The 26,555-nt window shown below is 52.2% G+C and overlaps 1 protein-coding gene across 1 annotated transcript in view; it reads right to left on the minus strand.

Moving 5' to 3' along the window:
• Positions 1-7,014: 7,014 nt before the first annotated feature.
• The window catches only part of SH3PXD2B (SH3 and PX domains 2B), a 76,955-nt gene continuing 57,414 nt past the window's right edge, over positions 7,015-26,555 (minus strand). Inside the window, exons 7-13 of the mRNA XM_025043093.1 lie at positions 24,166-24,300; positions 21,236-21,340; positions 17,179-17,296; positions 15,145-15,371; positions 13,039-13,088; positions 12,015-12,140; positions 7,015-9,491 (exon numbers count right to left, since the gene is read on the minus strand). Of these exons, the coding sequence (XP_024898861.1) occupies positions 7,848-9,491; positions 12,015-12,140; positions 13,039-13,088; positions 15,145-15,371; positions 17,179-17,296; positions 21,236-21,340; positions 24,166-24,300 (2,405 nt within the window). The 3' untranslated portion in view covers positions 7,015-7,847. The remainder of the gene's footprint in view (positions 9,492-12,014; positions 12,141-13,038; positions 13,089-15,144; positions 15,372-17,178; positions 17,297-21,235; positions 21,341-24,165; positions 24,301-26,555) is intronic.

Genomic DNA, 26,555 nt, shown 5'->3' on the forward strand with positions numbered 1-26,555 from the left:
ATTAGATCTTTCACTTCCAAAGTTTTCAGCTCATCTTTCAGACATTTTAAATTTTGTATAGTATCTTATTATAATAAATCAGCTAAAATTAGCCTAATCGGTAGCCAATAGACAGTTTTTAAGGAGCCTAATGTTAGCTCCCCTTTCTCCTCACCTGAGTTTGGAACTGAGAGACACAGAGGGATCTGGGAACTGGAGAATGAAATGTCAGCTTTATTCTTGAGAGAGTGGGAGCAGCTGGCATAGATGAGGTGGGCAGCGGGCATAGATCTCCTAAGCCTGCATTCCGGAATTAGACATGATGACTGACCCAGTCACAGGCACCCCTGAAAAACAGCCTTTTTAACCACTAAGCCTGCCACAGTCAGGGGCCAGGTGGAAGGTGTTCTCTGAGTGCATCTGACTACAAACAGGAGAGTTGGAGGGGCTGAGCTCTGCTTACCTGGCTCTTTTTTTTTTTTTTTTAATGTCTAAAGTTCACTCCACTTAGTCTTTTCCTGCCTCTTCCAAAAATAGTTAATAACCTATTGTAAATTCAGCTTTTCATCTTTATTTCCCTTATGTTTAAAATTAGAGTGATCTTCTACTAGTGGTAACCAAAAGGTCTACGATAGACATACCATAGATTTATCTAGACATTATCTAGATAAACCCCTAGGAGAGAAGACTGGAGTGTTAGTCTAACAGAGCTCCCTCCCCATGGAAGGGAGCAGCAGGCATGGGGTGTAAGAATTTTCCATATGACAATCTTGTACATGATGTATTTATTTAGTAATACATGATATACATATATATCGTATACACTAAAAATTTTATTGGGAGTACACGATGAAGACGATTTGAAGATCACTATTCTATACTTTACTACTGTACAAGTGTGTGGCCAAGTTCCAAGCGGTTGAAAGGAATTAGAGGACATACAGCTTATTGTAGGATCTGGGCCTCCTGGGTTTTAAGAGATGAACCTGGGCTATCTTAACGTGAATTTGAATGCTCTGAACACTGCCATTAATTTACAGGTCTCTGAAGGAAAACTTGTTTACGAGGTAGGAAACAAATTCCATTCCCGGCGCTATTTTCTGCACGGTTTCCTACACGTGGGACTCTCACGATGGGGAAATCCATTCAGGTGTCTCTGAGTTAGACCAATAAGAAATTGGAATCTTTGAAGTTCACGTGCAGCTCTCCAGCCAAAAAAGTGTTGTGTACTATGATGCTGTGAATGTTAACACTAAAGATTGGGTTGCAGTGAGGGGTAGAGTTACAGCTGGAATTAGGGTGCGGGATCAGCTAAGGATAGAATTCAAGGTAGAACTGAAATGTAAAATTTGACATTTTCCTGAAACACTGCTCCTGCTAGATGCTCTTTGAATGGTTTCATGGTCAAGTCTATTTGAGCAGCCAAATATAAACCCCCGTTAAGACATTCGCACTGCATGATATTAAATAACAGGCTTCGAGACATCCTGCAGTAAAGAAATTGTTTATTTCACCCAGCATTTCTCAAACTAAAGTGTCCACAGAACACTTATTTCAGAATATCTATTGGCATTTGTTCTGGAAAATACTTGAGAAAATGCTGAATGAAGAGATTATAGATTTCAGAGCTGCCAGGTCTATTAAAGTCAGGGGCTTTGGAGTTAGATACCCAAGTCCATCATCATATTATCTGTGACTAGGGGTAAACTTAGTCTCTCAGACTCTTAATTTCCATCCATAAAATGTATATAATAATTCCTAACTAGGAGAACTGTAGTAAAGATTAAAGAGAAACTATCAACAAGGTTCTCAGCCACTAGCACGTACTCAACGAAAGTTAGACCTTTTCCTGTCATTACAGAGTTAGGTTTTTGAAAGAGGAAGTATTTCTTGAGGACGAATTTGAACTCAGAAATAATCACATCAGGATGAGATCTGCACTTTGATTAGCATTTGGGAGGGGGCATAGTGTGGGGGAAAGGAGCTCGCATAGGACCAGACACACCATGTACTAGATCTAGGAGACCTTGACCCAGGGCCTTCATGTATAAAATGCAGATATCTGCTTCACTGAGCATTTTGAGGATGAAATCAAAGTGTATGTGGTGTGCCCCCCAGGCCTGGAACACAGGAAGTTCTTGGAAAAATAACGGTGACATCGATAATAATAGTACAAAGCACCATTTTGAACACTTGGCACTATGCCAGGCAAGGAGCTGAGTCTGGCTGTTTCTCAAAAGTGGGGCACACAGACGATTTTCTCACAATGTCCTTTTTAAGGGTACAGATTAGCCGACTTCAGGGATGCAGCCCAGTTACGTGCACTCTGACAAATGGTAAGGTCACTACAATTTGAGAATCATTGACTGGGAGGCATGGTTTGCAAGATGGCGAAGACCAGATGGACACTGAACTAGAGAAGGAATGGCCATTAAAGGCCCTGGACTTGGAGAAGAGTGGCCTCATGATGTGAGTCTTGGACCCACACAAATTCATCATGACCCTTTAGCGGAGGATGTTTGTGAATGAGAGAGGGATGCTGTATGAAGGGATAGTGCGTCGGTTCCAAATGAGACTTGAAGGGAGGCAATGGGGTAAGTGTCCCTGAGAATAAACCAGGTTTCGTTCCTGTCTGTGGTCCTGTTCCCATCCCATCCCATGAGGCCCAGGTGCCCCTCCACACTGCCAGGGAAGTCCACGCCGTTGCCACTTGGATTCTTAGGGCTAAGCACTCTTGGTTTGGAAGATCCGGGAGATAATACTCCCAAGGGGGGCCTGATGATTGTCCCTTCTTATGGGAACAGAATAATACAGTATATTAATAACCATTATTCCTAGGCAAAGTTAGCCAGAAGGGCATTTCTTTCTTCACGATGCTTCCTCCAGGGGAGCAGGAATATCCTACACGAACCCCCGCCTTCGAAGTTGTTTAGAGTTTCTGCTGGTCTTGTTCTTCTCTCCCTAGGAAGGTAAGTGGTGGTGTCATTTTGTTCAAAGACTTACCTGGGACTAAGGAGGTGCCAGAGTCCTTGGCTCTGGCCTTGGGAAAGTAATAAAACGACAGGAAATGCCCTCCAGCACCCGGCAGATGGCTTGGTTGGTCCCAGCAGAACCAACCATGGCTGCGCACCCCTCCCCCCACCCACCTGTCCATCAGTTGGCAACGCCAGTGAGAAAGGCTCAAAGCTTCCTGGCCACGTGAGGTTTTCCAGTTTAGGCGGAGCCGAGACTATGTGGGAGACACCCAGCTTCCCCTCAGTTTCTTAACGCTGTAGCTGAAAGAATCAAGGTGCACCACGGCGCTGAGGGGTCACCTCTCCTTCTGGGCAACGCCCAGACGCAAGCTCATATGAGCTTGTTCTTTGATCTCAAAACTCCAGGCCAAAATGCCAGGACACAAAGCTATGCGCCTTTTCTTCAGCCAAATAAAATCCACAGACAGTGTGTCTTCACAATGAAGCTTGAAACCAGTCAAGCACTTTATTTAAAAAAAAAAAAGTCTAAAGGTAAGTATATAGTCTATGCGTGCTACAGCTAATTGTTCACCACCCCGCTCACATTATATATCCTCATGTATTTTGTGTTCAAAGGAAATAAAAACCACCACCAGAATTCATCTGTTTGCCGAGAGGCTGTGAGGAGCGCTGGGGATCCAGAGATCGCCAGCATCATCTCATGAGCAGGCACGAGGTGGCAGAGCCATGCTGTCCAAGCCCACTGTCTCCGGAGGGAGGCAAGAGGCGACCTACTTACTCGGCGGCTCCCTGAAGCAGGACATGTGGGTTGTAGCTACGGTGACCATAGTTTCTCGCCGCCCCGGCGAGGGCGAAGGGGGTGCTATTGACAGTGACGTGGGCACAAAGGCAGAGACAGGCATCCACGGGGGAAAACGGGGCGCCTGCGTTGTCTCAGACTTGCTTATTGCTCTAACCAGCCTGGTGGGGCACCTCCTTTCGTGAGTTCATATTAGACCCGAAAGGGAAGGCTACCGGCTGCGGCACTGGGTTTGGCTTCTTCAAGGAAACAGAGATCGAGCCCCCTTATCCCTGATCGAACTAGGAAGGCCTCCTTCGGAGTGAAGGGTGGAAGCGGGGAGATGGAATATTGAAGCACGACGAGGGGCTCGACACCCCGGCAGGGCAGCACCAGAAACCAGACGTCGCCCCACAGAACCGGGCAGTCACATCTGTGGGAAAGGTCCTGGGTGGGTGGTTTACAGGTGGGCAAGGACTGTGGAGCCTCCTGGTTTTAATTCTGCAGAAACACAGCTCCGTCTGCAAGGCCAGCACCTTAGCCAGGCTAGGAGCAATGCCTCCGGGCTAAGGGGGAGGCACGCTGCACCCCTCAGGGCTCAGCGTGAACCAGTCAGCATTCAGGCCGCGACCTGACACTAGGTAATCTTTGGTCTATGGCGTGGTATGGCTGTTTGCTGCATAAGCCCTGAAGGACGGGCCTGGACAGCCGAGGGGGGACAAGACTGCCCACCGTCACAGTCCAAAGAGAAGGGCAGGACCTCCCAGGGAGGAGCCTGACCCGACACTTAGAGACTCGGTGCAATAAAAGGATGGGAACCAAACCATGAACGTTCTTGTTCTTGATGATGTCGTGTTGCCAGCTATTCGCGGGCAGGAGCAATTCCTTCTTTATCTCAGTCAACGCCGGGCACTTTGTACAGGCTGAACAAACACGAGACGACGGTCCATCCCTGAGCCAAGGTCCTTGCAGATGCCGGGGAGATTTAGCACCTGCCCTCGAATGTGGCAAGTTTGTTTCCTTCCATTCCACGTGGTAATGAAATCCCCAGTGGGCTCAGAAATGTTTTAAGGCCTAGAACTCTACCTAAGAAATCGATTGCGTGGCCAGGTCCGTGGCGGAGGCTCATACACTGACTGCTGGAAGCCAGGTCTGGGCTCTGGCGATTCCTCACTAGGGCAGGGCATTCGAAGTGGTGTGAGCTGGGGTTCAGCTCTCCTCAAGTCTCAACCTGGGACAAGGACCTGAAGCCATCGAATGGCAAAGGAGTTTTAAGCTACACATTTGAGCGAAGGCCTATTTTATCGAGTGGTGGTCCTAAAACTCAGATTTCCCAAAGATTTGGTGACACCGCAAGCTGACGCCACAAGATGTGAGATAAAACTGTCATCGCAAGGAAATAAGCAGGGCTGAGGAAAGGGACGAGCCTCACCTTCGCCCGCCTTTCAGACTGGGGTTCGCCTGAGACCCTCCCTGGATTCGAGTCTCAGCTTAGTCACGATTTAGGTAAAGCTGGGCATGGGGCCTCACCCCAATCCTCGAGTCTCTCGGTAGAGGTGGGGGTCGACCCCACGCACCTCGCAGGGCTGCTGTGAGGGCCCAGCTGAAGGAGGGAGCGAGTTTTGCAAATGCTCTATCGGTTGCCTACAGAATAGTGGCCACAGTTCCAGATGGTATAAACCTAAGTCCCCAGGCAAGGACGCCTAGGGAGAGCCACTGCCACGAAGACCCCCCACTTCCAGGGGCCTGGGGAAGGGCCCACCACTGTGGCAAAAGGAGCTTGGGAGGAGTCCTCAGGGCACAAGTGACAGAAAGAAATGTAGCTTCAGTACCTTCAGTTCCTGTCAGAATAATAATAATAAAGAGACAAATTTTTCATCTGCAGGAAAATATCCTGCCCAGAGAAAGGCAGAACCAATCCACTCCCACCGGGAATGGGGTCGAAGACAAACCCCTTGGGTGGAATCAGCAAACAAAAATCACGGCCAGGCCGGGAGCCTCGTGCAGCCGGGTGTACCCAGCACCCAGCACCAAATACTTGCAAAGGTCAATGAAAGCAGAAAGTGAATCAGAATGAAAAAATGTAGAGTTTTGTCTTTTGAAATGCAGTCAAATCCTACACAACAGCTTCACAAAAGCGGTTTAAACCAAAGTGGATCAACAACTCAGTTAGACAGGCCATGGGGCCTTGTCTCACGTGAGCGGGCTGTGAAGACGTGGGTGTCCCCCCCACCCCCAGGTTCTGGGCACAGGGACATGGGGCAGGCGGGTGCTGTAAGAAGCGCCTCAGGGCCCGGCCCCGAGCTCCTTGGGGACAGGACTTACGGATTGGCTGAAGGAAAGACATGCTACTGGGGTCTGAGGGAGAAAAGGTCTTCTGCAGAAACACCCAGAGCCCAAGGCATAGGAGTGGCAGGGGACGGCAGAAGACGGCTGCCTGCATCTCGACCTTTGGCACTGCATGTAGACAGGGAGCCTCCCCAGGAGAGCTGGCCTTGCGGTTCCAAAAGCATGGCAGCCAAGGAGCACTCTGAATCTGAGATTCTGGGGCAAGACGAGGCTACTGCCTCTTCTCTTGTGGGTACGGGGGGCCTGCCCTCAGACCCCCCCAGGCAGCCTGGGTCACAGGGAAGAGCTCTGGACTTGGAGCCAGAAACCCTGGGTCCTGGGTCCGCTCTGTGGCTGTGACTCTACGTGAACCACCTCGTCGGAATGGGTGGGAGGGCTGCCCTGGGCTCCCCCGGGCTCCCCCGAGCGAGACGACAGAGAGCAGAGAGGGAGCAGGCAGGGAGATGAAGAAAAACACTGCAAAGGCCAGAGCGAGACAAGCAGCAGCAGAGAGGGACAGGCCGTCTGCCTGGCCTGGGTGCCTGTCTCCCGGAGAGCCTATTGCTTGCTACGCGCTACGCTCAGTTTGGTGGAGATATATGGTTGCTGGTCCTTGAGCCACCAGGGCCTTTCGAGGCTGGCCCGTGAGGCCGCCTCAGCTCCTTTTGCTCCACAAGCTCTATCCCTCAGTGAGGACACAGCACAGGAGCCAAAGCCAGGGCCCTGGCGCCAAACCGGCGTCCCCCCTCCCCGGCACGCCCCCCTCCCGCCCCCCGTCTGCCTCTGGCAGGGCGCAGACGTGGAAGTCAGGCTGGCCTGGATCCCAGCCCTCTTCCCTCCTCTTCCCAGTGCGCCTGGGCACACCGAGCCCAAGTTTCCTCATCTATGAAATGGGTATAATACTGCAAGAGACGGCGGGTGTGAGGATGACACATGAACGTAAAGTGCCGTGTACAGAGTTTGGCACCTACTTACTAGCTACTTGGCAAAGGGGTGCCCGCAAAGGGGCGGGGCTTGTGAACAGTCTCCTTTCACAAACAAGCATTGACATTCTTGCTCTGGGTAGACAGGGGTGAAAGGCCCCGAGGCGGGGCAGGGAGGGATCGGAGCCCGGGCAGGAAGTGAAGCATGTTCCAGGAACCACCCCTATAGGACCGATCGAGATCCCAAGACAGAAGGTGGGGGGGTGGGATGGCCCAGTGGACGACCTCCAGGCCCATTCCCGGGGCAGCTGCATCTGGTCAAACCTGAGAGGCCCATGGGCCTGAGGCCTCGGGGAAAGGACACTCCCGTGGGACTGGCCCGGAGCCCACTTCTACGGGGTGAAGTCCTTTCTGGCATTTTAGCAACTGGGTGAACAAAGTCACTGGGCTTTTAGAGACATGGAGAAGTTGGAGCAAGCCGTCACGGACTGGGTGGGGCGCCAGGGGGGCTGCCCCTTACTATGCTGGCTCCAAGCCATGAAAAACCCTTCTGCAGTTTCTCCAGATGGTGAATTCTGGTCCTGGAGGCCTTGGGGAGTCATGGTACCGCTGCTGGGTGGCAATGCCACTGTCCTTAAGGCAGGGATGCTGAGAAGAGAGAAAACAAGCATGTGGCCTCTGAGCCTCCAGGGGCTGCTGCGGCAGGGGGAGGGCTGACCCCACCCATGGGTGAGAAGAAACCACAGTTCTCTAGAGTCTTCCTCCCTCTGAAGCTGTGTGGAGAATGATAAATTAAGAGGCATATTAAATATGTGGGTAAAGCCAGCAGGGATGCGCAGGACCTCCGGACAGGGAGGGAGGAGGCTAGGGCTTCTTTCTGAGATAGTTGGAAGGGATCCACCCCTCCCAGGAGGGGGCCCCGCTGAGGACCTGGCAGAACCACCAGCCACTGCTGTTTTTCTCCCGGACCTCGAACACTGTCCCCTGCTGGAAGCTGCTGGTATCTTCGTCTCCTTCAAAGTTGGCCACGGCCACATACAGGTCCTTTGGGTTGTCAGCACTGGGGGAGGGGGCTGCAGCGACTTTCTCTCTGTTTTCTCCACTCTTGCCCGCCATCCGTGGCCCCAGCCCCCCTCTGCCTCGAATGTCATCTTGGACCCCCGAGGAGTTGGAGAGAAAAGGTCTGGCTTTGGGAGGGACTAGCAACGCCCGGCCTGGGGCAGGAGATGCTTTGCCTTCACTGGTGTCCCGCTGGGACCCTCTGGCCTCTGGGAGGGGCCCTTTGCCCTCTCTGGCCTCCAGGAGGGGCCCTTTGCCCTCTCTGGCCTCCAGGAGGGGCCCTTTGCCCTCTCTGGCCTCTGGGAGGGGCCCTCTGGCCTCTGAGAGGGGCCTGGATGAAGTTTTCTTGGGTGGGGGTGGTCTCCGGGGCGGGACCACAGGTCTCTGCTGGGGAGCCTCTTGGAGAGGCATGGGTGCATTCTTAGGCACTGGATCTGCGGTCTTGGCTGGCTTCAGAGGGGCTCTGCAGGACATCTCCTTCAGGCCGAGCCCATCCTGTTTGCCCGTCCTGTCCTGGGGGCGGCCAGGCCCCTCCCCTGGGAGGAAGCTGCGGCTGAAGACCATGTCTTGGCCCCCAGCAGCCTGGTGGCTGTCTCCATCCAACGAGGGCTTCTCCTGGGACTTGGCAGGCCTGAGCTTGCTCCTGAGGTTGCAGATGTCCACTTGGTCTTCACCCTGAGGTGGCTCTGTCCTGGGGGAAGGAGCTGGTTTGGGCCTAACCTGAGGTTTGGACTTCACGAACGGATTCTGGGGATTGGCATCCGGCTTCTCCTCCGGTGGGTCGGCTTTGGATTTGGAGATGGGCCGGAGGTGGGGCTTCTTCACTTCCTTGGCCAACACTTTGTGGCCACACTCCAGCCCCATCTCGTTTTTCAGTTGGAACAACTTGCTTTTGTCAGGTTTGGGCTCTGGCCTCCTGCCGTTCCAGGCCGGGGGGCTGTGTTTAGCTGGAATCATCGGCAGAATCATGCCAGGGGGCTTGGGCGAGGAGCCCCTGAGCTGCTCCAGCCTCTGCCGCTCCCTCTCCTGCAGCTCCCCTTCCGACTTGATGATGGATTCTTTCCGGGGAGGGAGGCTGGGCTTCTCCTCCAGGTCAGGGTCCGAGATCTCCTCGTAGCCCGCGCACGACGACAGGTCTGAAGACGCCTTCCTCAGGCCCTCCTTCCCGCCTTTCCAGTCTTTGGACCACTGCATCCCAGAGTCCACGGCGCCATGTGGTGCATCGGGCAGGGGCCGAGAGGGGCCAGTGGCTTCACCGCCCGTGCTGTTTTCCATCACGGCTGCCTCCCCCAGCCGGAGCTGGGTCACCTCGTTAGGCAAGGGAGCCAGAAAGTTGGGTCTCGAGGCATTGCTGGTCTTCTTATACTTGTCGATGAAAGTTGCTGGGGCCCATCCTTCTTTATCTTCAATCTGAATATACCACCAGCCACTCAGGTTCTTCTCGATCACCTGGAAGGGAGAACAGAGGAAAGCACTCAGTAGGTATGGTCCTAGGGCCACTGGGCCAGTACAGTCTGGGAGACCCGCATGTACCTTGAATTCTAGAGGCAGAGACTGGCACTCAGCCAATTGCCAGATGACATGTATGGGGACCATCTCAGACTTTACCAGGTATCAGGAACATCTCACTGGGGAGCAGGTTCTTGTCTAACTCTGGATTCCCTCAGAAGTAGTCCCTGACACAGGGACTGGGGTACAGTTAGTTAATTTGAGAGGTGATTTCAGCAAGTACGAGTGAGGGAATGGGGAACATGAGAGCCTATCATGAGCAGTTTACTGCTCTGGGTCCCCCAGGAACCCCCCAAGAGACCACGCAGAATCAGACTGTCCCACTAGGGGTGGGGCCATTGACCTCCTGACTCCTAGTCCCACCTCCCAGGGCATCAACCCTTCCCTCTCTGGGCAGTGTCCTCGGGATGTGGGAAGCTGTCCCCTTTGGGGACCTGTGTGCAGCTGCAGGTCAGCCCAGGCGGGTCAGGATGTAGGGCGGGCCTTACATCCTGCTACATCCTGTAGTATCTGCTACAATTCTAAAGAAGCACAAGGCGAAACCCATATACAGCCCAGACTGGCCTTGGTCACTGCTCCTTTGGTTGGGTACCAGATGAAGTGGCTGGCTGGCCATGCTGGATGAAAAATGCGTATCCTTAAACACGGGAACCACACTCGGCTCACGTTTAGATCTAGGAGAACTGATGTTGAAATGGTGGATGGAATCACCCATGATATCTAAGACCTTATGTTACCTGTTGTCTTCTTGTTCAGCACCATAGGTCTAGATTCGCATAGGTGAAAGTATGTAAGACTATGGGCTGAACAACCGTCTCCCCAAAATTCACATGTCAAAGTCCTCACCTTAGAATGTGACTATTAACTACAGTGGGCCCTCATTCTATACGTCTGATGTCCTTATCAGAGATTAGGACACAAGGAAACATGCCAAATGAGGGACAACCATGTGAGACGCAGTGAGAAGATGGCCATCTGCAGGCGAAAAGCAGAAACCAGCCCTGCCAACACTATGACCTTGGACTTCCAGGCTCCAGAACTGCGAGGAAATGAATCCCTGTTGTTTAAACCACTGAGTCTCTGGCATTTCGTGATGGCAGCCGGGCTAACTAATACTTGCCATTCTCTGGCAGGCTCTGTGCATAGGAGATCCTGCAACGTCCTTATGAGATGGGGATCATCACCCCATTTTAAAGATGCAGAACTGAGGCTCTAGAGCCTAAGCCTTCCCCACTCTCTGACCCTGCTTGAGGAGAAGCTGTGCCTGGGGTGAGAAAATGCTGGGGGCAGAAAGGGCCACAGGCACGGTTCTGCCGCTGTGCCCTGTGCCCAGCTCACAGAGGAATGGCAGCCGCAGACCCAGCGCAGCGGGCAGAGGCTGGGCTCAGGGGCCCGCAGTCCTGGTCTCTAGTTCTGGCTTCACTGCTTGCTGCCTGAATGGTCCAGCTACATGTTTGTGATTCCACACCACGAAAACCAGAATGGCCAGAACAGTAAGACCCACGGGCAGGTTTTCATGGCGGCCACATACGCTAATGCATAAAACAGCAAATTATAGTGGAGATCACCGAGAGCAGGGTGCATGTGACAGGCATACAGTTGGGTCCCACTCAACTGTCTCCAGGAAAGGGCACTGATAAATGTAAAGTCTTCACACGAGGGTGACCAGCATCCTGCCAGCACTTGGCAACTCTGGCTAACAACCGAAGGTTATTCTGGGCCTACAAGTCATCGTCGGCACAGCCGTGAATTCAACAACTCTAAGTGTGTACAATAATCAGAATGAAATGTACCAATGGAGATCTGCTAAGCTTACAGTCTATGCAAAGCACTACAGCAGAGGCTCTAAACATTTGTGTTCTTAGTCACAATTTATGGGAGTTTTCATTGACTAGAAAGAAGCCAAGAGCTATTATGAATAAAATAATCAAATGCAAAGTCACAGGAATGGGGGGTGGGGTGGGAGAAAAGAGCCTGAGCTTTAAGACCAGAGAGACCTGGGTTCAAATCCCAGCTCCACCACTTACTAGCCATGTAACCTCGGGCAATTTACCTGACTTTCTTTGTCTCAGGTACATCTATAAAATGGGCTGAATATACCGACCTCTCGGGACTTCTGTGAAGGTTAATTACCAAGTATGTGAGGTACTTGACACAGAGTGGTGCCAATATCACCACCATCATTAAAACATGTTTTGAAGATACTTAGGCCACGCAAGAAATTAAGGCGTTCCTAACACTTCCATTGCTAAAACACTAGGGTTAATGAGTTCTGAAGGCTAACACGGTGTTGAAATGAACCAGGGAGAAGAGGAAAACAGAGGATGCAGAATTTATCATAAGAATACTCGGTTAAGCCAAAAACTTTATATAATGTTATTAACCAATAGTATCGCAATAAGTTGGGGAAAAAAAAAAAAAAAAAAGAATCACAGGTAGGCAGAGGGAACCAGGCCCACTCACCTCGACTTTCAGGCCCGCCTGGAAGCTGATGCCATCGGGGATGGTCGTCTGGAATTCGGCGATGGTGTAATACTCTTCCTCCACTTGGGGTGGGATGGGAGGCTTGGGCAGGTTGAGACCTCGAGGCTGGAACAATTAAACACGGTGCTAAGTCCAACGGAAGTCCATTCCTATGCCGCTAAAAGGGTGTGTGGGGAGACTGAGGTATACGATCACCCTCAAGGGGGCACTGGTGGATCCATGGGACAAAACAAAAAGGACCTCTCCTGTCATCATCTCCTAGGTGGGTCATTGGCCCTTCAGCTTTAGAGCCACGAGAAGAGACACAGGACATTTGTCTACACCACGAAAATGAGGCAAGACAATATTCTCTGGTTGTAAAAGCGAGGGTTGTGGAAAGAATGTAAGTTTGGAAGTCAGACTCATGTGGGTTGGAAATACCGGTTTTGTGTACGGCTGTGGGCAAATCGCATCCCCTTCTGGAGCCCCCGTTTCCTCTCCTGCAGAACAGGTCTACCTGGTGGAGTCGCTGTGAGCATCCCGTAAGTTAACGCGGGAAAGCGCCCAGCACAAGGCATAGCGCCCAACAGGTGCTCAGTAAATGGCGGACATTAAGAAAACAAGGCCCATTTTTCCATGCATTGGTTAGAAAGGTACCTGAAGAATTAAAAATGGAGTATGAAAATAAAACAGCAGAATGGAACCACCAACGGCCTTTGTGCTTCACCCCAGCTTTGGTTTCAAGTTCCCTCATTTGAGAAGACTGACCTAAGACAAAGGGGAGGGGGCGCGGGAAGCAGAGGGCACGTCCCGAGGCTTCACTGACACAAAGTCGCGGGCAGCTTGTTTCGCCTCCCTGGACCTCAGTCCTTCCTTCCACCTGTTAACGGGACTAGCACTAATCCAGCCTGCTCCACGAGGCCGCCGTGTGCACAGGAAGGGAGCATCTTTGGAGGGGGCGAGGTACGTGTGAGGGGCCAGTCTCAGGTCAGGGCCGGCTCCCCAGTAGCGAGGGTCCACTTACTATGGTCATATCCCGGCGAGGAGGGGGTCTCTGCCTCATCTTGGGCGATCCTATAAAAAGACGAGATCTCATTTCATGTGCACACAGAATTCCGGAGACAAAATTCCTGAGGGAGACACCAGGAGAGAGCCATTCTCTCCCGCACGGGGTTGGGCAAAGTGCTCCACACAGGCACGTGGAGAAGCGCCTGTGAGAAGCGCCTGATAGCAAGGGGCTGGTCAGACGTGGCTCGGGGCGGCCGTGAGCTGGAGTGAAGGAAAGCTTTCCAGCTGGGGTCCGAGGGTGGGCTTCAGAATAACGCGGAGGGGGGTCGCGACAAGTTATTTGACTCTTTGAGCCCCAAGGCCCTCATCTGTAAAAAGGGGATACTGCCTGCCTCCCGGGGCAGAGGTGGAGATGAAAGTAAACAATACGTGTGAGGCTCCTGGCATGCCGTCAATGTCACCACTCCTGGCTTTGTGCTCTAGAACAGACCCGCAGGAAACAAAATAAACGGAACCAAACAAAGTTGGGCTGGTGACTTCAGGGGTGGAGTCAGGGTGCCCTCGCTTTGGGTCTCAGGAGGAGGATGGCTTTGCAGTGGTCCAAGGCTCCTGGATAAAGGCAGAATATTGCGGAAGGCACCTCATGTGTTTGTTGCCAGAGCTGGTTTAGCACGGGTCTACACAGAGGGGTAGTTTGGCAGTTGGAGTGTGGAGATGTTAATCTCTTAAACAACCATTTCCCCTGTCTTCTATTAGAATAAATAGCAATAGAGTTTTAGCCAGACATTTAGCTGCCTCTACAAAGACTACATCTCCCAGACTCCCTTGCAATTAGGTATTACCACGTGAGTAAATTCTGGGATGTGAGAGACTGGGAAGAGTGTAGCTTCTGAGTCGGGTCCTCCACTTCTCGCTGCCTCCTTTTCATTGGCTGGACTAGTGGTGAGCCATCCCAGACTAGGTGGAGGAGGGTGACACACGACAGAGGCAGCGTAGCAAGGCTCTTGACTGCATGCAGTTGCCATAGCAGTCCTGGACACATATCTGAACTGCTTTGTGAGAAAGAAAGAAACATCTAAAGTATCTGAGCCACTATTATTGGTTGTATGTATGTGGTTGGGTGGGCAGGAGTGTCTTTGCTTGAGTATCTGAACCTATCCTAACAAATACATGGGGTTTCAAATTTTCATTCACTCCTCTAAATTAATGAGAATCCTCCTGTGCTCTTGGCCGTGACAAATTAGAATCACAGAAACTAGGGGCTGGAGAGAAGCCTGCTGTAGCTTGTCAGTACTTTCTCAGAGCAGCTAAGCAGAGAATGAGACGCTCAGAAAGTTCATGGACTATAAACAGCCGAATAAGCCCAGCCAGGAGCAAGTGACTTCACCTTGTGGCTAACGGGAAGTCCCTTCCCAGCAGAGATCTCTTCCGCCCCTAACTGCAGGACAGGACCACGTGCTGGAGGCTGGAGTCCCAGGTATGCAGCAGACAACAATGAACCCTACTCTCAGCTGTGTTGGTAACATTAAATGATAAAACAGATAACGGGAAAGCTTTGAAAAGCAAGATGGGTAAAAGAACTGCTGTTGAAATACACCCAACATCGGACCAACTTCTTCCTCTGGCTCAGAAATGAGGTCATGCAGAGAGAGCTCTGGCACTGGAGTCAGGTGGGCCTGCGTTCAAGTCCTGGCCCCACTGTTCACTAGCTGGGTGGCCTTGGACAAATCCCCTCATCTTTCTGCTTCCTAATCTGTAAAACGAAAGTAACAAGTCCCCCAGAGGTGGTTACGAGGAGTCGATGAGACCGACCGTAGAGTCCTGGCACACAGTAGGGGCTTGGGCAGCAGTTGCTATCATGACCATCACGAGGTGGTGGGAATGACGTGGTGTGGAGTAGGACAGCCAGCCTCTGCACTCAGGTTCTGCCACTTGCTGGCTGAATGATCTGGAACAAGTGCCCGAGGGCTTCTGAGCCTCTGTTTTCTTACCCACGGGACGGGGGGAGGGGACAGCAGGGCTGCTGTGAGGATGAGGGACAGTATGCGAGGTGCACTGAACACAGAGCCTGGTGCACAGTACGTAGGCCTGGCCTCCGGGAGCTCAGCTGGGCATCACTCACTCTGCTTGACGTCACCATCAGGTGCTGGGCGGCCCTCGAACCGGCCGTCCCTCTGGTTGTTGAGCAGCTCCTTCTCCCTGCCCACCAAGTTCGGCTGCCGGGAGACTCCATCCAGGTCGAGGACGCCTGTGTGGGCAGATGAGCCAGGGCCCGGCTTCGGGGGTACGGGCTCCCCGCTGCTCTTCTTCAGGTACGAGGCTGGGGCCCAGCCCTCTTTGCCCTGGTACCTGGGAGGAGGAGGCAGGATGCTGGTCAGGCTGCTCTGCCAGGCGCACGGGAAGAAGCTGCGATCCTGCTGTGCATCACACGATGGGTCACAAGGGCCCAAGGCCAGAGGCAGGCATGCCGCTCGCTGCCTCCGGACGAACCCTAAGCGCTCAGAGCTTGGCATTCGAGGCTTTTCCAGCCTGGACTCTGCCTGCCTCCCAGCCTCATCTCTCACAGGAACCCCACGTCCCGCCCACCCCACGTGGCCTGCAGCCTCCCAAACGCACCGCCACCATCTTCCAACCTCGATGGGCCTGCTTTTGGGGACCCTCTGCCTGGAAAGCCCCTTCCCCCTCTGCTTCCTGCTTCTCTTCCCCGGCTCTGCTTAATACCATCTCCTCTCTCAAGCCTTTCCTGAGCTGCGGAGAATGAAGCCCTCACTGCACGGTATCCGCTGTCACCCGCACATGCCACAATCCCAGGACCTACGACACGACATCTGCCAGTGGCAGTCAGGATACAAGCTCTGGGGCAGGGCCCGCGACTGAGCCACCTCTGTGTGTCAAAGGTCTCGGTGCCCATGAAGTGAATGAAAAAATAAAAGGACAAATGGACTGACATACGGGCCTGGCAAGGGCGGGCAGCCTCTGCCACAGCCGCTGCAGTGGTGAGTGGGCTCTGGGGTGAGAAAGGTACAGGTTCAAATCCTGGTTCTGTCACTTTCTAGGTACAGTCAGACCCTCAGATAACTGCAGCCCTCGCTGACACCCTACTGCAATCTCCTGAAGGACCCAGAGCCGATGAAGCCACCTTCAAATTCCAGAGCCACTGGGTTTGGGGATAATTTATGCAGCAGGATAGTGTACCTACTCAAGCTACGTTAGGTATCAGCATGGTTACCCCTTCGCACCTTAGTTCTGAAGGTCCCCCTCCTCAGGAAGCCTTCCTGACCCCCCGGTCCCGGAAGTCCCTCTTCTGTGCTCCAAACCCACCCTGTGTACCTCGCTGACCCACCGTTCCCTGCCCTGGCCCGTCATTGCGTATGAGTCTGTCCTCAGTGCCTGCTGGTGTGAACCTGTGTCTTTCTCACTGTTGACCCCCTCAGCTCCCGGAACAGGACCTGGCCCAGGACAGATTCTTGGTGTGCGTTGCGTGAATGAATAAAGCATCACACGCTCAGCCCCATGTGAGTAGCCCTGACATCCTGCCTCACACCATAGCGCAGACACCGGGTCACGGGGACCCCAGACTTCCTCCCTGGCCCTCATTTCCTACAGTCGCAGCCTGTCTACTGGGGTGAGCGAGGGGGTTCCCAGAAGTTTCATTACTAAACCTGGGAAAGTCTCGGGCAGACCAGCACGAGTTGGCCACCCTCCCTGCCTGTGGGTTTCAGACTCCATCACGCAGGTGAAGGAGCTGTGACAGTGTCTGAAATGCCTTCACTACTGGACCCTGAGACAGGAGGGTAAGTGGTTGGCTCTAGGATGAGGTCCAGGCCCTGCGGGGTTACGCATCGTAACTGGTCTCAGAGAAGGGCTGGATGGGGAAATCACGCACAGGGCTGCTCCGCCTCCGCTCACTTCTTACGAGAAACATCTGGAGGTGGAGGCCGGTCTTGCTCAACAGTTACTGCTATCTGTGGTTCGCTGTGTTTGGAGAAGATTTTGCTTATTATGGATTTTTAGAGAAGGCTCTAAGCCAAACCGCACAGAGGAGAAGCAGCCTTTCAGGGCTCGGGCTGAAACCTCACCCCTTCCGCAATGGCTTACAGAGCTCTGTGCAGCTGGAGCACACATGACCTGAAACCCGCCCAGCTACGGCAGGTACCTGATCTTCCACCAGCCTTCCAGGTTCTTCTGGATGACCTCCACCACGACCCCTCTCTCCAAATTCATTTCATCCTGATCACGAGCGGTGTACGGGTAGATGACCGTGTACTTCTCCTCTGCGGGGACAAAGGGATGTGGGAATAAATTGAGGAAACAGAGTTCAAGGACGCTGACAGCCCCAGGATGCTGACGGCCGAGGCTGTGTGGTCCATGAGATGCCCTGGCTGATCGGAGGGAAGGATCTCCTCCAGAAATTTCTGTGCTCCTCCGGGCCCTCACTTAGCCCTGGACGCCAACCCTACACAAGCAGCAACAGGACGAAGGGCAGGTTCCCATCCCTCTGACACGCCTCAGCGTCATGCATGCATCCTCATCTTCCTTCAATCTGTGCCTTCAAGGTCACCTTCCTTGACCTTGCCTTCTGCGACAGTCAGACTCATAGCATCCTCATCCCCCTTACCCAGGTTTACTTAGCCCCCACGACAGGAATTCTGTCCGAACGCACCCTACACTTATTTATTGTGTTTCCGGTTTGTCTCTCTGGAATGAGCTCCCTGAAGGCAGGGATTTGCATCTGTCTCCAGCACTGGGAACGGTACTGGGAATACTAAGTACCTGTTTAATAAATGAACAAGTCCTGGGGGCCAGGTGGGAGCCACCTCACTCACATGAGAGGAGGTTAAAATCTCCGGGCTCCTCCGCAGTTCTTGCTGGTGGGGGGTTCAGGGATGAGCTGGATTTGGCAGCACATGGCGTCAGGTTAAAAATCGCTGCCAAGGACACAGCTAGAAGTTTTCATTACCTAGCTGGTAACTAATCTTTATTTTTCATTAATTATTTCCAAGGCCCTGGATCCAAGCATTCCTAAAGCTCAAATTTATTTTTCAAATTAATTTTTATCAAGAAATAATTGAACACTGCATTATTTTTAGGTGTGCAATATAATGATTTTATATGTGTGTGTATATATATATATCACAAAATGATCTCCTGCTTCGATTTCCATTAATATCACTGGGGTGCCTTCCCTTTCCCTCTCTCTGGTCTCTGCTCCCTCCCCCAAAGCCAGGGGACAATCCTTATGGCCTCACCACCTCCTAGAGAACTGCTTCCAGCTATGTCCAGCCTGGGCTCAGCTGAGAGGGTTGCTCATTGTCACACTCAGGCAGGGCCCTCCTGGGAGCAGGACAATAACTCCCATCCCAACACGGCCAGCAGTGACTGCTCAGCCTGAGAGCAGACGAGTGTCCCAGGGGAGCCCAGAGGGCTTTCCTGTTTTGGTTACATCCTGGCCCCCGGGAGTGACCGAGTCAGCTGTGGGCTGGTGTGGATGCTCAGTGTTGGGGCTGACTCTCTCTCTTTAGGAAAACACCACAGGCTCTCTGTGGCCTGCCCAGCTGGTGCAGAGGGAGGTGGAAAACACACAGCGCATTTATTGATTGATCGATCTAGCCCACTGATCTGCTCTGTGGGGGCTGAGCTGACTCAAGTTGCACATATCCTGTGTCCAGCAGCCAGCTGTTCCCCAAGCTCACAGAGGCGACAGGGTGGGGGTGTGGGTGCTATGAAGGAGGTAGGGGATAATTCAACCTTGTGAATACACAGAGGTTCTGTTGGTTGAGAAGGGGCGCTGTTTGTATCCCGAACTAAGAACAGTCAGTCCTGCAGGCCCTGGGCTCCTGGAGCTGGCACCCTTCAGCTGATGGCACAGGGGGATTCTCCAGCTCCCAGAGGCCTCTGGGCTTCATGAGACACTCACTGATCCCTCACAAAGCTTAGGGTGGAAGACCTTGTAGGCTGAGGAGAGTGTGTGATCCTGGCCTGGCACCCCATCTGGCCACTGTAATTGGTTGGGAGATGGCACATGACTCTCGTGGGTCAGCTGGCACGAATCCTGGGTTTGTGTTAATGGAGAAACACTTTTTTGGAGGATGTTCTTGAAGCGTGCCTGGAACTACTGCTACCATGAGAGAATGCTTCTGGCAAGGTAGAGAACAGAGCAGAGAGGTGGCAAGAGTGAGTCTCAGGTCCCGGCGATGTTTTTAAGCCCCTGGATCCAGCCATGCCTGAAGCTAGCCCTACCTTGACTTTTTAGTGATAGAAGTCAATACACCTCTCTTTTCGCTGAAGCCGATTTAAAGTGGGTTTCTTTCCCTTGTAAGTCAAATGTGCCTAACAAAAGGAATGGGTCAGCATTACAGAGGCTCCCAGACTTTGTTTTTTAAACCGGGAAACTTCAGAGCCCAGGCTCCCTCCTCCCAAAGCGACATGCCACCACACGCACGGCACGGACAGGCTCAGTGTCTCGCATGCAGCAAGCACAGGCAGTGCAGAGCATGGATGCACATGCGGACACAGGGACCCGGCTCCAAACACCGAACAGGGAAGGAAAATCCGAGGTAGACACCTTGACGCCAGCTGATGGCATACAAGTCCCCCAAGGTCCGGCGGCGGCCCACGGGCCGGGGCAAAGACCAGTACCTCCATGAGGCTGGACAGGCAGCATGGGGAGGCGAAGGGCAGAAGGCAGAAGTGAGAAGAAAGCACTTTCTGTGTCTCCAGGCACAAGGGGCACTGAGCACGTGTTCTCATCTAGGAGCCATTCTTTCTGCGCCTATGCCAAACCCTGGTGGCTCAGAGGGACCGAGATCCTGAGTATTAACCTTGAACTTCAGTAAAGAGCCCTCCAGGAGACATCATTCTATTCCTGGCACGATTACAGAGGGGCACTATGAGAAGCCCTTGTGGCAGGGGGAAGGAAAATGTACAACTCCTTAGGCAAATGTGGTCTCTCTCCCATCTCCCAGCTGTGTGGCCCTGGGCAAGCGTCTCTACCTTTCTGAGCCTGTTTTCTCATCTGTAAAATGGGGATAATAACTACGCCCTTACCGAGGCAAGCCGTGGTAGTCGTCACTGTCTGAGAGCTGTGGTTTCCCTGCAGTAGACCACTGCTCCCTATCAGAGTTCACTCTGCAGTATCCCCGTGCTCAGCCAGGCCCTGCTTGGCCCTACGGACATGAACCAACAGATGCTCTACTCTGAGGGCTGTTGGCCACTAAGTACAAAACCACATACAATTATTTTGTTAACCTTGACCCTAGAAGAATTCCCCTCCTCCTCACCCTCTTTTCTGACAGATATATACTTAAGTGGCTTTGTGCTTTCTCAAAACAGTCAACTAAAAGCCCCAAATAGTCAACTCTAGGCAAGGCACAGCTGTATGTTAACAATTGTTCCGAGTTACAATTTTAGGTTCTCTGCCAAGCGCTTTGAATGTGGGATCTCATTTAATTAAGGGGGAAAAAAATCCCATGACGTAGACATCACCATTCTCATTTTTAGAGGAGGGGCTGAGTTGCAGAGAGGTTAAGTTGCTGGCCAAGTTCGCTCAGCCTGTAAGGGGTGCAGCTGAGACTCAAATTCAGGTCTGTTTGACTCCAAAACTCTTCTGTTTATTAGCTAAGATGAACTCATATTCTACTTTTAGAAATGCTTCTGCCGGGGAAGGGAGTCAGTTGAGCCTCTGGATTTCTGACATGGCAGAAGCCACCTTTTAGGACACCTGCAGGTAAAGTTCTCTGGGAAATGCAAGCGTGTGTGGGTGAGTGAAGGGGGTTCGGCCCTAATCCTGATGCCCAGTCAGGACATTAAACTGACAAGGAAAGCAGAGATCCTTACAGATGGCTTCAGATGTCTTGCAAATGAGCTGGAAGCAGCCCCAGCCTCTTGGTCATCAGAATAATTCAAGGGAGGAAAAGTGACACGTTGACAGCAAACAGGCTGGGCCCTCCTGGGGTCCCATGGAGGTGTCACGAACCCAGCTCCGGCCAGGCATACCTGAATTGGCTCCCAAAAGTCCCTAAGGGTGGGCGGGCTTGCCCATCAGCCCTGACTCCGTGGTCTGGCTTCGTGTCCACGGGCTACAGAGCCTAAGCCAGCAAGCAGCTGAGACTTGGAGGCAGAGGCCAAGGAAGAAATCGGGTGAAGAAGCCCCCACATGGGTGACAGCTAGCATAGGTCTCCCCAGAAAGCCCGAGGCTCGAGTTGTGGCCTACCTTCCTCAGGCTGCAGAGAAAACTCATCCTGCACACCATCCTGCCCTTCGAGGCAGGTTGCGGGCACCCAGCCTTGCTCTTCGGCGGTGCTGACGAACCACCATCCTGGGAAAACGAGAGAGCAGACTGGTATCAGCTGGGTCAGGCGTGAGGTCTGGGCATCGGAATATAACAACGTTTTTGGCCACGGCATGAGTCAAGGCTCAGGGTAAGGCTCGAGAGGCACTATTTTCTTGGTGAAACACAACTAGCCGTGGTCACTGGCTGCTAACTGCTAAAGAGCAGTTAAGGAGGACCCACTCCTGAGCCGGGACAGGGGAGAGAAGGGTCCCCTCGAATGGCGAGAGTGAGGAACGCAGCTACTTTCACTGAGGTGTGCGAGGCACTAATCATTTCGCTTGCTTTGTTTTGTATCATCTTCATATTACCTTACCATCCCCCCTGCACAGATGAGGAAACTGAGGCTCCACGAGGCGGCAGATGTGTCCAACTTCATACAGCTTATGGCAGAGCTGCGATGCCTACCCAGGGCTGTCTGATACTGAAGCCACTGCTCTAGTAACTTATCTGATTTTGCGTCCATTCATGTCAAGGTCAATCCAGCAGCAGATGTAACTGCTTGAGAGGCCTCTCACCCAGACTCAGGCCAGCCTTCTTTAGAAAAGGCTCTCATAGAGCTGTGCTGGGCAGAATAATGACTCGTCAAAGAGGTCCAGGTCCTCTAAATGCGGTTAAGTTATGTGGCAAAGAGGAATGGAGGCTGCGGACGGGATTACGATTGCTGGTCAGCTGACCTTCACACAGGGAGACAATCCTAGGTTATCTGGGAGGGCCAATGTCATTGCCGGGCTCCTTACATATGGGAGAGGGAGGCAGGAGAGATGTGGGAGATGTGCCGTGGCAGAGAAGCACACAGAGGTGCAACGCTGCTGGCTCTGAAGACGGAGGAAGGGGCCATCACACACACACACACACACACACGCACATGCACGTGCGTGCGCGCACACCTCGCCACCCACCCATCCATCCACTGTACTTCGCAGGTACTGCGATTTTTGCAAATTGAAGGCAAGACCCTCCACCAGCAAAAAAAAATTACATCTCCCTGAAGGCTCAGGTGATGCTTAGCACTTTTTGCAATAAAGCATTTTTCATTAAGATATGTGCATTTTTAAAGACATAACACTATTGCACATTTAACAGACTATAGTAGTGTGTAAACGTAACTTTTATACGCACTGGGAAACCAAAAAATCCACATGACTTGCTTTACTACAGTGTTTGCTTTATCATGCGGAGACAGAACCAAACCCGCACGATCTCTGAGGTCTGCCCGTACTGCACGCAGACGTGTGTGTGTGCACGCGCGTGTGCGTGTGTGCACCATTGTCAAGAAGGATTCATTCATGCCAACATGATAGAAGGGCTATCTGGGGTTTGTAAGGGGACTAGGGTCGAAGTTAGTGAAAAAAATTGATTTTAAATTTATCATTAATGTTTTAAGAAAAACGTATCCATGTATTACTTGGATAAGAAATATATAATTAAAAATAAACGCTGCCAGTTTCTTGGCCAAGCTCTGACCACCCGTCCTTTTTTCCCTGCTGGCCCCTGGACTACCAGGCTGGTCCCGACAGCCCACTCTGGCTCCTAGTTGTCTGCGATGCATCTTCCTGCCTCACTCCGGCGGGGGGGCCCAGGGGGTGGGTGCTCACTCTGGCGGGGGGCCCAGGAGGTGGGTGCTCACTCCGGCGGGGGGCCCAGGGGGTGGGTGCTCCTTTCTTTCCTCCCCACAGAGCACTCTAGCCACGCCCATGACCTGCCATACTCATTCGCAGGAATTAGAAAGTCACATGGCCTCGGGGCCAGCTGGAAGTGGTTTGGAATTCCAGCTCAGCAACCTTTTGGGAGACCTTGGGTGAGTGACCGAGTCACCTGGAGTCTTGGTTCCTTCAGCTGTGAAGCAGGGATAGCAATTCTTATGTTGAGTGATTACGGACTTCTGGTTGGCTAATCTTGACCTGCTCACAAATGGGAACGGGACTTATGTGCTGCTGGGAACAGTCTTTCCCGTATTTGCTGGACTTGAAGTAGCTATTGGGACATCACAGAGATTGGTCCACTAATATTGTTAGTCAATGTCACATTTTAGCCCCAACAAAGCCAGTGGGTTTATGTCACTTTTTCCTGGAGAGGATCCACTCAGCCCCTGCCCCCCACACTTTGCCTTCAATGGTGCCAGTGGCTGCTTTGTGGCTAAGAAAGCAAAAGGAGGGAAACCCACGTTTTTGAGCACCTACTGCGTGCCCAGCACAGGTTCAGGCACTCTCTACATATTATGTCACTTGATTCTTATAAGAGCCCTATGGAGCAGAAGTTTTCTCTATTTTGCAGATGAGAAAATTGATGGTCAGAGAGAAGGAATAACCTGGACTCCTGCGAAATGGAGAGTTCAGATAGAAACCCAGGTTATGTGACTCGACTGTACCAAATTCTGTCCCAGACCTGGCCGGTGTATGTGACCAGTGGTCCCTGCAATGGGCAGGTACACTGAAGAAACAGGCAGTGTGTCCAGTCCACACCAGAGCCCACAGCTGATGGAGCCTTCGTGAAGACTCCTGCGGTAATCAAAGAAAATCAACAGAGCGAATTTCCAGTGTGATGCTAGACCCTCTGTCTCCAGGTGCTTTGAACCCAGAAGGAATGCTCATGAAATGAGGACCTCAGAACAGACTGGTAACATCTAACCCGGCAGGATGCTGGTGAGATGTGACCAGGTGGGATATTCTAGGAGGCCATCAGCCGGATCTGTAGAAACCGACTGGCCCGGACTGGCTATTGCCTTTTCCACATGTGCAAGTGCTTCCTGTCCTGTGGGCAAGTGCTTCCTGTCCTGTGGGCTCAGTGAGAGACGTGGTCCCGGTCCTCACCTGACTCGTTCTTCTCGATGATGTCCACCATCTGCCCCACACTGAGGCTGATCTCTGAGCTCTCCTGCTTCTGGTAGTTTGCCACCACCACATACTGCTCCAGGACCATGGGGTCCACCGCGGTCAAGTCACTCCCTGTAGAGACAAAACACCATCAGATGTCACATCTGGCCACCACCCATGCGGGAAGAAGCAGGAGCTGGGGGAGGAGGGTGGATCAGAAAGACATTCCAAACAGAGAAAGAAGTTGTTACAGGACTGTCTCAAGGGTCACCTCATTCTTTCATTCACTTGCTCAGTCAACCACCCATATTTACCCAGTGCCTGTCCTGTGTAAACACTGTATTAGGGACCGGAGGTTCTGAGTTGATTAAGATGTGGCGCTTGCCCTGAAGAAGCTGACGGCTTAGTGGGGAAAGTTCATTCATTCACATCTATCTATCCACCTACTCACTCATCAGCCCTTATTCATCCATCCATCCATCATCGATCCAACCAAACATCCATTCATCTGTCCACACATCCACCAATCATTCATCTACCAAAAAGTATTCATCCATTAAGTCGTGAAGTCACCAATGATTCTCCAGACACTCTATTAGGTGCTGGGGGCAGTAAAGTGAATGACACAGATATGACTTCCAGCCTCAAGAAACCTGATTCGGTTGGGGAGACAGACACATACACGAGTATATATGATCAGTAAGTGTACTGGGAAAAAGCGTTCGTTTTCGATAGATGCATTTCTGGAAACAACCAGGATGCTGGACAAAGAATGAACAGGAAAGAGGATGCTACATTAAATGAGGTGGTCAGCGAGACCTCCCTAAGGAGGTGACATAAAGCAGAGATCTGAGAGACAAGGCGTCACGGAGAGAATGGAGAAAGAACAGAATAGGCAGACTGTGAGACGGGAAAGGGCTGGGGGCCTGCCAAGACCTGGAAGGAGGCCAGGGAGACCGAAGCCCAAAATGAGGTCAGAGCAGGCAGGGCCTGCTGGGCCAAGGCAAGGCGTCTGGGTTCTGTTAACTTTTAAGAAGGGAATGACGAGTGAAGAGATGCCTCCTTAAGAAGCTAATTCTGGCTGCCACATGGAGAATGGATTGAAGGCTGGCAAGAAAGCAAGTAGGAAACCAGATGGAGGTCAAGCTGGGAGGCAAGAGATGATGGTGGCTTTGGACCAGGGCTGGGGCAGTGGGGTAGAGGTGCTTCTGGGAGGCCATTTCCACAGGATGCAGGGTGGCTGGGTGACCCTGGAGTTGGGTGACCCTGGTTAAGTACTAAGACACATCTGGTAAACAAATGAAAAGATAGCGCAGGACATGGGTAATGTAAAGGGACATCTAAGTCCATATGCTCTAAAGAGAAGGGGACAATGCTTTTAGAGCAGCAGGCTGAATGTGATGGGAGGGTAGCCTGACATTTGTGGCCACAGACAGGGCCCTGATTTTCTGAAACCCCGGATTCAAAATATTCCCTCCTATTGTTTCCATAAGCAACAGAAATATCCAGGAAACCCCACATCTCTGTACCAAATACCCCCAGTCGTGGAGAGGTATGTGAGGGCCGGCTCACACTAAGGCGATTTTGTGCATCTTCTCCCAGCTCTCCTGGGTGGCATCTTGTCAGGCGCTTGAAATCAGCCTCTGCACCACAGAAGTTGGCAAAAGCTACAGAGCAGGGCTGCCCACCAAGAGCTGCTTGTGAAGTCTTTCCCAGCATGCCGCTGTGCTCCAGCCTCTGGCATCCAGCAGCAACACAAAAGTCCTTTGTTAGAACCAGGAGCTGTGAACTTTTGGTGTGCAAAATCAGAACAGGGCACGGTAGCCGGGTGAAGGGTCACCCCTATCTTTTCTACCAGACTGTGAGAATACTCCCTCTGCCTTGTTCACCTTTGCATTCCCTAAGGGCCTAGAATACTGTTAGGTACACAGTAGGTGCTTAATAAACATCGAACGAACCACCATTTCTGTCTTGTTCACTCAGCACTTAGTGCTGACCCTCAATGGACATTTGTGGAGTAAATGAACAAAGGAGGAGGAATGGAGACTTCTAGAAACTCTTTATTTCTGCACAATGCTCCTAGCCGGGCTGCCGACAGGATTTGGGATATCTATGAGCAGTGACACAATCAAGGAATCACGGGACTCTCTACAAACAGGGAACGAGGAGGGCAGGGAGCAGAGTTTGGGACTCTGGGTTGCCTGAGCATGTGGCCTGGGCGCTGATCCCAAGATGCACTCCAGGGCCCAGGTCTGAGTCTCGACTGTAGTTCCCTGCATTACGTGGTTCAGAAGAGAGTGCGTGGGGTTGCTTGTCCAGCATCAGTTCTTCCTGAACAGGCTGTCTTCATTTCACCCACAGCACTCAACTTATCAAAACCAGGAATG

The sequence above is a fragment of the Pteropus alecto genome, unplaced genomic scaffold, assembly GCF_000325575.1.
Source record: "Pteropus alecto unplaced genomic scaffold, ASM32557v1 scaffold40, whole genome shotgun sequence".
Taxonomy (NCBI): Eukaryota; Metazoa; Chordata; class Mammalia; order Chiroptera; family Pteropodidae; genus Pteropus; species Pteropus alecto.